Below are 12,192 nucleotides of genomic sequence, written 5' to 3'. Positions count from 1 at the left end.
TCAATGATAGAATCACGATTGATAAGCATATCCAGCAACAAGACATGCCTAAATGAAGCCAAAAGCGATTATGAGAAGTCACTTAGAGATAGCGGATATAGTCACACCATCGATTATAAAACACCACCGCCTAAAAAGAGAAAGAGATCGCGGAAGAGAAACATCCTATGGTACAATCCCCCATTCAGTGCAAACGTTTCAACCAACATCGGAAGAAAGTTCTTCGCTCTTATCGATAAGCATTTCCCGAAAAACCTACCGTTACATAAAATCATCAATAGGAATACCGTGAAAATAAGCTATTGCTGCATGCCCAGTTTGGGAAGGATACTCAAAGGGCACAACAAATCAGTCCTAGAGAAACAATCTGAAAAGAAAAAAGCTCCAGAAAAAGAGTGTAATTGCAGAGACGCCTCGAAGTGCCCCCTCAAAGGACAATGTCTGGCCAAATGCATAGTATACCAAGCAACCGTTAAAACGGCATCTAACAAGGAAACGGCCTATATTGGATTGACTGAAAACAGTTTTAAGACACGGTGGTACAATCATCGACAAAGTTTTAAGAATTCTAAGCACAGACTGAGTACCGAGTTATCAAAATTGATATGGGACCTCAAGGAGAAGATGATTGAATATAGCATAGACTGGAAGATTATTACTAAATCGAAGAAATATAAGGCTGGAGCGGGGCATTGTGGCCTCTGCTTAGACGAGAAACTATACATACTTAAAACCCCAGGCATTATTAATAAAAGATCAGAAATTATTTCTAAATGTAGGCACTCTAGGAAATTCTTAGTTAGACATATTTAGTTAGTATTTATTAGTTATTAGGATTTGTAGTTATTTATATAGGTTTAGTAGTATTGAGTAATTGTTAATTGTTAATTATAAAATTTGATAAAGGAGCACTGTGTTGTATTATGTTTGCCATTTTTATGTTAATTATGTCACTGAAGATTGCTTTTCAAACATGAAACTTATAGTTTGACAATTGCATAGTTTGCTTTGTACCGATATTTCATGCTCCTAGCTACAGCTAGTAGAGCCCTTTTTCTATAAGAGAAGAAAACCAGTTGTGTATTTATATATATATATATTACATATAACCCTTGTTTATAGTCAGCTGTTTGGAGCTCAAATTGAAAGTTTATCGGATGGATTGAAATAACCTCCAAACTACAGGATGAAAAGTTAAAATGCTCTAAAATTCTAAAAAGCGGGTAAATAACTAAAAGGATTAATCTACAATTATGCTTGTCCACGATGTCTTAAGGCTTTGACCAAGGGATTTGTTGAATGGAGCTGTTTCGAAATCAACCATCCACAGTCTGTGATACAGTACGGACCAGTTAGAACGTAGAACCAGAGGCTGTTTCAAATAGCATGTTCCAATGTGGGATACAATTTATAAACACCATTTAACTCAAACGTGGGTCCAGCTGACTGATGACGCATTTAAAATGAGTTTGGCGATATGAAGAATTTAAATACCGAATATTTGCGTTAAGCCAAGACAAGGGCCGAGTAAGTACCGTCCACTTTGTCCTGTTGCCAACATAGCCTCACAAATGGGAGAGGGTAATACGGATAATAGATAATAAAATAAAATGTAAGACTATAAACGTAGGAAAATATTACAAGATACGAAAAAATTAAATAGAAGAAAAAAAAAGGGAAAACAATTAGAAAGAAATGTTTTGACGGAAGGAAAAAAGTCTTAAAAGGATAATGAGGACAAATGAGAATAAGAGGGGGAAATTATAGTGGGCACCAACTGTGGTAGTGTAATTTCGTTAATTAGATGTGGTTGGGGTCCTGTGGTCGCTATTGAAGCGCAGCTTTATTAAAAAGTGTAAATTACAGTACTTTTCTTCTTTTATCATTGGTAATTAATAATACCGTAATATGTGGTCAAGTAGCGGGTTCAATTGAGTTTTAGGAGAACCTGCAAATTGCTTTGACGGAAACCACATTTCAACCAACCTTTCAATGATGAGTTATAAGATACGAGGTTGGTTAAACCAAAGGTTAGAGAGTAAGTGAGGATAATACATTTTGAGAAAGTCGCGAAACTTAGTGCCCTCAAAAATATCTGATTGGAGTGGACAAAATCGAGGCTGCGATAATGTCATTGTAGGCTCAATTTCATTATCAACAGTATGAAAAGATTCGTCAAAATAAGAGATTGGCCCCAAACGCTGTAAATAATATCATCAAATCATTGATCGAGTATGCTTTTTCTTAATAACTTGGCAATTTCCATTGTCTGACCTATTAAAATGTCAAGACAAATCACCATTCGAAAGGAGAGTGATTAATTGACAAAGTCTTAATCCAAAATCAGTGACCAAAGCTGAGCTCCACTTACAGATTAAGATGGGCTCCCACAGAATGGCGTTCACTATTTCTATTGGCTGATTTTAATAACAGATCAAAAGGAAAATGTAAACTAAATAGACATGGTTTTTAAAATAATATTGGAACTGGAAGAGTAAATAGCGAAAAAAATTCGTTCGACTAAAAGACGTCGTTTAAGCTGCGATGATTATAAGTGTTTGACTTTTATTTGAGGAAAGAGTTTGAGTTATATCAGACACCGAATGAAATCAAAATTCTGTGATATTTGAAAAGCAAAATTTTATAAGGAGTCATGATACCACTGTGATCCAGACGTTTTAATAGGTTTTGATGAACGTTTATAGTCTTTAAAGGAGGGAATCTGTCTCTAATCCCTCTCTAATCCCAGGGATTAGAGTTTTATTAGAGTTCTATCAGACAGGAAATAAAACACCAATTTTAATTTCTGAAGCACAACTCTTTTATAATTTAACCGAGAAAGTTCAGCCGGATGGTTGAAAGAAATAAAATTAGTTCCTGGTCAATCTCAGTAATCAAAACAACTGATCTACCTATTATAGTGATAGTAAAGTAAATGATCGACTGCACCATAACGCACTATAATGATAATATTGTAAAATAGATGAATAAATCAACAAATTGTGTCTCCCAGCCTGCTGCAATTTGTGAGTATTTCGAATCTCAAGCACTACACAATACTCACTACACATTACACATTACAGCAACACTTCAGGTGCTGCATCATGTACCGTAAAATTAAGAACACAGGCCAGATCACGTTCATTGCATGTACTGACTACGAAAGAATACCAGAAGACGATTTTTTAAACCAACGATCAGTACTGCAACTGCAATCTGCATCCAAGGTATCAAGGGTCGCGACTGTGAATAACTTCACATAATTTCACTTTTCCGTCAACAGGATAGGTTGAACACACCACCGCACCACGTCTCACATACTAAAATATTTAACAGCTATTATAGCTCATGCGGTGAGGATGTGGTTTATATTTGGGTTCAATGATTTCATTTATGACAATGTCAATATCATGACAAGGACGGTTGCAGTTCTAATGAAATCCAATATATTGCACAGATCTGAGATCTCATTATAGAACATGTCCTGATGTCCTGGCCAGCAAGTCTTTCTGACATTTTCACTGCTAATGAGGTTATTTAACGATTTCAGGCGAATCTTGACGTTGTGACGTCGTGACGAGGAACACTTTATAATCCATTTAATGTGTAAACTTTTGGAGAGATGAGATCATTCTAGATATTATTTTAATTCTTGAAGATACCAAGAGGCAAGAATCCATTTTTTTTTCAAAAAAAAATATTTTGATGGATCTTTCTGACTGATTTTCCGAATGAACAATGAACAGGGATTAATCTGTTCGTTAATAGAAAGTGATCTTTGAAGTGAGTATCACGTGATCCGCCCTGGTGTCCACTCTTTTAGAAAAGTATCTTGTGTCCTTTGCCTTCGTGTCCGGATCCCAGAACTTGTAAGTTTTATGTCTTAGGGAACTACGAGACTTTCTAGTATCTTAGTATGGAAGGAGTTGCTAGAAGGTATATTACATACCTTGCTAGAAGGTATAATATACCTTTCACAAAAAAACGTCAAGAATATGTCAAGAAGAAACCAGGACGATATAATAATATTAAATTGATCATGTGCACATCACGTGCATCACTAAAGTAACAGTGTTACTGTCAGCAGGACTATAGTGGTTTAGTTAGAACATATATCTCATCTTAAGTGATGAATAAGTGTAGTTTAACTCATCACGTACTGTCAGCTAGGACAAATATAGCAGCATGCTGTTACTGTTCGATAGTTAAATATAGCTAAGAGGTTAATCATGGACATGAATTACAATGCAGATAATTCTCGAAATTCCTAAAATATTTGCTTGAAAATGCGAACAAGATTACGAACCAAAAGCATAGCAAAAACAGCTGATGTATCAGCACACAAGATTCTAGGACAGTTAAGCAAAGTCTGTCATCTATCCGCGAAATTAAACCTGACATAAGGTCGTCAAAATCTTAACTGATGAACTTTGAGTTCAATCACGCGATGTAGCTTTCACTTCTTACTACTTAACTGCAGTATTTAGATACCGACCAGACAGCTAGTGCCTTTAAGTTAAATACTTAAATATAGCTCTTGATCAGGTAAAGCAGCTCCCACTAATTGAAAATCGCTCCCGTGATAATAAGAACCGCGATAATCTGTCAAATTTAAGGCTTTAAAATAGGAAATTTAAATCACCTCGTACGATCAAGCTCAACTCCTGATTTAAGTAAGAAACATAGGTATGCGACGGTTATAATATTTAAAATGCAAATTTTAAAAATATACTCAAGCAGCTTGACGGACAATCTGCCTCAAATAGTTAACTTTAAGTGGTCAGTCGCATAACCAGTCGTGCGGACGATTACAATTACATCTCTCGGCAATATCTTATAGACATATCAAAACTAGTAACCTTTTAATCAAAAGACTGCGGAAATTAAATCTCTTCTTCATTTTCAGTGGTACGTTCAGATAACGATGGCGTTGCGGTATATCCACGGTAAAAGGGTACTGCACAGAGATCTAAAGACTCAAAATGTGTTTTTAACTAAAGCTAACATGATCAAAATAGGTTTATTTAATCAAATGAAATGTATGATTTTGCAACTCAGATTGACAATTTTAATCGGTGCTTCTTAATATCAATAGCACGAAAAAAAGCTGTGCCGGCTCTGACCACTGCAGCTGAGAGTGAGCTATGAAATAAACGTGAAACTTTCTTCACAAATTATCTTTGCAGGAGATTTCGGGATAGCCCGAGTATTAGAGCACACGGTGGACATGGCAAGTACTTGTGTAGGAACACCCTGCTACCTCAGCCCTGAAATTTGCCAGGATAAACCCTACAACTCTAAATCTGACGTTTGGGTGAGTAGGCACTGTAATACCGCGCGCTATAATTTACATGTAAAATACGCGTTATTTTGCAACGACGTCGCGTCGTATATTAAAAAGAAGTCAGGCCAAATCGGTCGTCTGGGTATGAGTTTCATAATGCGTTTTTTGAGATCCGACTGGAGTAATTGATTAATTTCGTTCAAAGAATGTTATATTGACGGAGAATATAATAATCTCATTGGTTATACTTTAAATGTTCACCAGCTGCATTTTGATTTGCTCGCCATTGGTAATATTATGGAGAACGTCGTGCCAAGGTGTTGGGGGAATAAATAAATTGAGTATACTCATCACGTGTTCGCTGATTCGGCCGTAAATATTGAATATGGGATCATGCCTGGAGGAGGATTATTTAAAACATATAAGTGCAGTGATACGAAAAGTTTGTTTTAGCAGGAGCTTTCAAAATACATGTGTAAATCGTCTTCAGCTGGGATCATGGGATGTTGCCTCAAAATAACGGCTTGATATTTACGTATAAAATGGTATGAGTGGTATTTTGGTTTTGCATTAGCAAGTTTTGGTTGGATTTGGCTGACTTTCCGCAATTAAGGGGGCAGGGGGGGGGGTCTTTATGAAATTTCTCTCGAAATTGATTTTATAGTTGTTTCTAATAGAGGGAGTGATATCTACCTGCTACTTTTGGTCCCATGGAAAAATTTTGTTCCTAGCCGAAATTATTGCCGGTCAAAGGTCAGCGCTCATGTGTAATTGTATTGCGCGAGCGATTTTCAATCGCGCGCCCTGAAAATCGAGTCTAAAAATCTATCTTCTCCTACATTTTTTGAGCAATCACCTTGAAACTTTCAGGATAAGTTCTAAGGACCATTTAGAAACTTTTGCTCGTTTTAGAATTTCGAGATAGGCCTTTAAAAATTTTTTATTCGATTTTGAAACTCTTGGACCTCGTTTTTTGACGATTTTTTCAGGTCCAAGATTTTCAAAATCGAATAAAAAATTTTTAAAGGCCTATCTCGAAATTCTAAAACGAGCAAAAGTTTCTAAATGGTCCTTAGAACTTATCCTGAAAGTTTCAAGGTGATTGCTCAAAAAATGTAGGAGAAGATAGATTTTTAGACTCGATTTTCAGGGCGCGCGATTGAAAATCGCTCGCGCAATACAATTACACATGAGCGCTGACCTTTGACCGGCAATAATTTCGGCTAGGAACAAATTTTTTCCATGGGACCAAAAATATCTGGTAGATATCACTCCCCTCTATCAGAAACAACTATAAAATCAATTTCGAGAGAAATTTCATAAAGACCCCCCCCCTGCCCCCTTAACAAGTTAAAATGGACGACATCGGACATTGTCGGAATTGTCGTAGTCCGTGGTGTGTTTTGTTGTGGCCTGTGGCAGTATTATAGTAGCGGTATTATATCATGGTGGTGGCATAGTGACTACTGGCGTTGGGCGATGCACCTAACATTACACCGTAGAGAAGTTTCCAATAGTCTCGATTTATGGTATCATTCAATAAATTCCACTTCGACATGCGGCGAAAACTTTCGAGAATGCACCATTGTCAAGATTATGGTTGGATAATATATCTGCAAAACGTCGAGGACAATCAAAATAAAGACACATAAGCCGCCTGATATCTCTTACTTTAAGAGATATGGTTAGTTCACAAATTCACGGCAATATTATCAAACTAATATATAACTAATATGCAATTAAGTTATGAAATATTACCCATCGTTCATTATATGTTTATTGGTAACTTACAGTTACATTATTTCAACGTTTTAGAGAGATTAATTCATGAAATATAAATATCAGTTGGTAAATGATCATATTTTCAGGCGTTGGGATGTTTGCTGTACGAGCTTTGCGCATTGAAACCAGCTTTCAATGCATCTAATTTGGTAAGTTTTTCTCTAACGTGAACCGTAACTTCAGATAATAGTAATACATCACCAGACGGAACATGTAAATTGTGCTAGGTGCGATTATATTTTGTAAATAGTGCGATTCCGCACCCGCCCACAACTTCATTATGAGCGGCAGATTTTGGGACAAAAAACATCGCCAAATTTTCAGTCTTTAAGTATTTAATTCAGGTTTGATTATTCAAGTTCAACAGCGTAGTATTATATAGTGTTGCCTTATATTACACGATTGTTATATTTAACACGACAATTCAAGATTTTCATTTTTATTATCGGACTAAGTTATACCAAGATTCTTCCTACTGTATTAAAAATCGATTGAAAAAATTATCTGCTAAAATTGGAAAAGGACGCCCAAAAATATGAACAAATATTCCAATGGTTTTGTCAGTAGCTGTAGTTCATAAAACAATAGAGATCTGCATGTCCGTTCAAATAACATTCGATAAGGTAATTGAAGTAAAGTATTCAATATTATTACTTTATAACTAAAACCTTACAATGCAACATAAGTCTCCTACTCCTAGTCCTACTCATTGTGTATTTGTGCACGTTGGCGACTAACATGAATTAAGTGAGTCAATTTCAATCTGTCGACGAATTGCGATCCAGCTTGACATTTTACAAGTTATTCATTTGTAAAAATTCACCCCCATTTGCCGGCCGGCCGCAAAAGGCCGGCCATCTCTCGCGCGAGAGATGGCCGGCCTTTTGCGGCCGGCCGCTATGCGCGCGATCAATGGTCAAACACTCACTATAGTCACGCAGAATTGATCTCACAGAATTATCTCAGATTGAAATAACGAATATGACTATGAGGCTCTCACCTGGCCCTGTGTACGTGCCCAGTAAATATAATCCTTATCGATTGTCAATCTCATATTCATCACGTGGCACTTTGATTTTACGATGTTGACAGATTGATCACGAAAACACCACCAGTGACCTGATCTTGCCATGATATGTTGAATCTGCTAGATTGTAAACTAAATATATACACCATATTATTATGCAACCAATCATATTTCAATTTAATCAAATCTCGGGCAATATGTCTGATAATTTTACTTAGATTTAGAATCTTAATCTACAAATTGAAGAACGGTTGAAAAATTATTCATAAGCAGTCTTGCTCTCATAAGAAAGAACTGTTGATTGTGTTTTCATTAGAATCACCAAACAATCTCGGGACTTCGAAAGAAAGTCTTGAGACTTTGAAAAAAATAATCTTGAAACTTTGCGAAACATCTGTGAGACTTTATTCCAGGTGAGCCTGTGTTACAAGATAGTGAAAGGAAGTTACGACGATATTCCAGTGATGTACTCAAACTTGGTGAAGATGCTGATCGAGAAGAGTTTGCAGAAATCCGCAGAGTCCCGGCCCACGTAAGTAAATATTCTAAATTATTTTTATTTGGTGGGTAATTCTGATCATCAAGGGAAGATAGTCGGTTTTCATCTTGAGGGCAAACAGTTTGGGCAGAAGACAAAAGGACGGTAAAGTTTATTTCCAAAAATTGAGAGCCGATATGGTACTCTTCAAATAAGATTAAGCGAGATGAACGCTCGAGTGCAATCATGACTTGGGTCGGCCTTTCTTATTAAAAGATTATTCTAGAACAGTATAATGGTAAGACTCATACTAAGATTAATAGTATATATTTCATTGCATTATCTACAAAATCCTTTTAATTCTCCCTCTCCCTATTCTTCTCCCGGAATGATAATGATAAATTAGATTGAACAGCAGATTCCAAGTTCCGATCGCCAATTTTGAATTTTATTCATACTTTATAGAGATTGAGTTCTGCACTGCCTAAGATCCTTGTCACAATAAAAATGACAGTAACAACGTTACAGAGCGACGGCTATCCTGAATCTGCCAGAGGTAAAGGAACAACTTTCCGTTTACATCACCGACAAAGAAACTGAAAGACAGTACGTAAATTTCATGATTTATTTGAGAAATGACGATTATTGGATGGCAAGACTTCTAAATTGGCTACTCTAGTAGCTATTTAGGAATCATTTACCTGTAGCTGTGGGCGTGCTCTTATAACAGCTGTTATGTAGAAATTACTTTAGTGTCAGTATATTGGTTTCGTGGAATGATGGACAGGTTTAATCCTGCCTTCCGAGACGTAAATGGCGTTATAGAGTCTGCGACACTGCTTAACTGTCCCTTCATTCTGTCAATGAATAATGAAGGAACTAACTGGGGGTGTGTCTGGCAACTGACAGGGTGCCAATCAGCACATTCCCGGTCTCTCTAAGAACTAGGTAATATAAATTACACGTGATACTGATCACGTGGTAAACGAGATGGTTTAGGAAGTTCAGCACAGTAGCATGACACCATCTTCAACTGGGGACCAAGAGTAAGATAATGACATAAACAAATAAGCAAGTTACTGGACCTTTCAAATAGATTACCCTCCCTTATCGAATGAATTAGAGGTTCGGAAATTTTCCCTGAGCCCGCCCCAGAGGTCGTACTGTACCCATTCTAATTGATGGTATACGTTTTCAGATCACAATTTTTTTTATCAAGACACTTATTTTACTTCGGTGTATTCCAACAGCCACATTGTTACACAAGTGCAACCAGCCAATTACAGGAAGCCAAAGGATTTATCTGGCCAGTGACGGTTAAGGTAGTGTGTACCATACTTTCTTCGCCCGAGACTTTGCTGCAATGTGCAGCTCCTCATTTAACCCTCACACCCGATTTCTCGAATATTCGGCTGAGTAGAACGGGGGGCTGCATAGACCACTCATGATCCTTAGCTGAACGTCAACGACGCTCGCCCCACGACCAGGCAGACAGTGGGATTTTAACTCGCAACCTTACGATTGTAAGGCTGGCGTTCTAACCAACTGCGCTACCTGGCCGTTAATATATGACGAAAAATTAAGTTCCCAATTCTTACAAGGAAATCTTAACTTAAAAGATTTAATTTTAGTTTTTTGTGATTATTACTTTTTGATTCAGAAAAATTGGGTGTGTGTGAAGAATTAACGACAAGTTATATCAAAACATTATCCAATTTAACGCAATATAACTATAAGGCAATACAAACTTAATGCAATATAAACATACAATGTAACCCTACAAAAACAAAAATCACAAAAGATACATTTCAAATTTCTTAGTGAATTACAAGATAAACAAACTTTCTAACTCTCGAGAAGAATAGATAGCTTATAAAAAACAGTTAAAATCACAGATACTGTTCAATGTCCATTTCCAGACGTGTTCAATACTCAAACGCTAATAACAATTGTTTCAAGCTGGATCAGTTTACTGTCTCACAGCCTTCATCTTCAGCTCACTCGTCATATCCACAACACCCTCTTCAAATGTTCTCTCAACATCAATCTCAGCAGGGAAGTCAGGGATATTATCCAGACAGATCCTCTTAACGGAGAGGTCGGTGTAACCTCGGTAGTACACACACTTGGCACTCAGGTCGTACACTGAGATCCACCATGTGTAGTCGGTGTGTTCATGTTTGTCACCATTTTCATCAACGTAGTGGGCAGACATGATTCCTTTGGGGATATCAGCAGCGTTCATCATGTGAACCATTCGAGTCACGGCTTGTTCTGCATTCTTTGTCTTGCCGCTGTGAGTGGCCATGGTCGCTGCCTTGACGAAGCGACTGGGTGAGCTGTAATCTCCTGGGAGTCCAGAGAAACCTGTTCCAACCCATTTGGGGTTCATCAATTGTTTTTGTCCTTTGTGATGATATTTGAAGCCCTCGAACTCTGTTCGCTGCATGGTAGGGTAGTTCATCAGGTTCGTCATGTGCCATTCGTAGTCTGGAGAGTTGGTCATAGCTCCGATAGTGTTCTCGAAGTACTTCATTCCGTTCTTGGTGTATTCAAGCACCAAAGACTGTCCAGTGACGTCGTGGAAGACGTAGTGGAATGGAACAGACTCCAGTCCAAGATCTCCTTGGGTCCAGACCTTTGGGAAGACTTTGTTCTTCAAATCCTTCCTCAGCTGTTTTACCGTACTGTACTTAGCCAGGACGTATGTTGCTAATTTGGTCTGTGGGATGATCTTGTCACATTTCTTTCCCTTGAAGGAAGCAGGGTCTTTGAATTGGGCGTAGTCGGTGAAGTAGAGGGTACTGGCAACCATACCTTCACTGTTGATTCCTCCTAGAGTGCTGTTGGCCCATTCATTATTGAACCATACCTTGAACCTCAATACGTCAAAGTCGCTCTCAAAGACAAAAGGATCGTCACAGTTTTCAGTGAGGGGCATCACGTGTTCTTGTCCTGCTGGCTCTGTCACGATAGAGTTGCTCGCTGGAACTGGAACCTCACTAAACTCCAAACTCCGTCCGACCACGACACTTCCATCATCTGCCATGAGTCGAATGTTCTGGCATGAGAGCGCCAGGGAGAGGAGGGTTGCTGCGAATACTTGGACCAACATCTTGAAGTGAAGATCTGGAGGGTTTAGGCCAGCCTTTATAGAAAACACGATGAAGGAATTACTCCGAACCTAATTATCTCCTAAAGCTGCTATAATTTCCTCCTCTAAGTAATAGGCTTGTGTGCTGCAGATGCTGACTGCTAATGACCCACGGAACAAACCTCCTGGCATAGACATAATGATTGGATTCTCTACGATAAACATAACCCATATAGATATAGTGATAGTACTGACTAGTAGCTATTTGCTGAATCGGACGATGGGGTGATCCCAGGTCGTGGAATGCTGATTTGATTGTAATTTACTGCTCGGTTCTAAATTGTTCCCTAATGGGCTATTATTGAATAAACCTGGTTACCCAGTATAAACTTGACTAATGAAGCAACTCATCGATCAGGGACGTAGCCAGGATTCTTCTTTGAGGGGGGCTGTCGGCGAGCGAAGCGAGCCGACGCGTCCAATCAAGCTGCGAAGCGAGCAAGCTGTGGCAGGGGTCTAGGGGCGCA

General features: G+C 38.1%; 2 protein-coding genes across 3 annotated transcripts in view; one reads left to right on the top strand and one right to left on the bottom strand.

The window, feature by feature from the left end:
- The window catches only part of LOC134819580 (uncharacterized), a 776,807-nt gene that overhangs the window by 751,625 nt on the left and 12,990 nt on the right, over positions 1-12,192 (top strand). For both annotated transcript variants that reach the window (XM_063829591.1, XM_063829590.1), the window contains exons 5-9: positions 4,907-5,018; positions 5,187-5,314; positions 7,153-7,215; positions 8,507-8,625; positions 9,100-9,177. In XM_063829591.1, the coding sequence (XP_063685661.1) occupies positions 4,907-5,018; positions 5,187-5,314; positions 7,153-7,215; positions 8,507-8,625; positions 9,100-9,177 (500 nt within the window). The remainder of the gene's footprint in view (positions 1-4,906; positions 5,019-5,186; positions 5,315-7,152; positions 7,216-8,506; positions 8,626-9,099; positions 9,178-12,192) is intronic.
- On the bottom strand, positions 10,249-11,899 carry LOC134819093 (penicillin acylase-like). Its single transcript, XM_063828858.1, has one exon. The coding sequence runs from the start codon at positions 11,684-11,686 to the stop codon at positions 10,541-10,543; it is 1,146 nt and encodes a 381-aa protein (XP_063684928.1). The 5' UTR covers positions 11,687-11,899; the 3' UTR covers positions 10,249-10,540.

This window comes from Bolinopsis microptera, chromosome 8 (genome assembly GCF_026151205.1).
Source record: "Bolinopsis microptera isolate Bmic1 chromosome 8, MBARI_Bmic_1.0, whole genome shotgun sequence".
Taxonomy (NCBI): domain Eukaryota; kingdom Metazoa; phylum Ctenophora; class Tentaculata; order Lobata; family Bolinopsidae; genus Bolinopsis; species Bolinopsis microptera.
The sequence above is the reverse complement of the archived record's forward strand: the minus strand, read 5'-3'. Positions and strand labels throughout refer to the sequence as shown.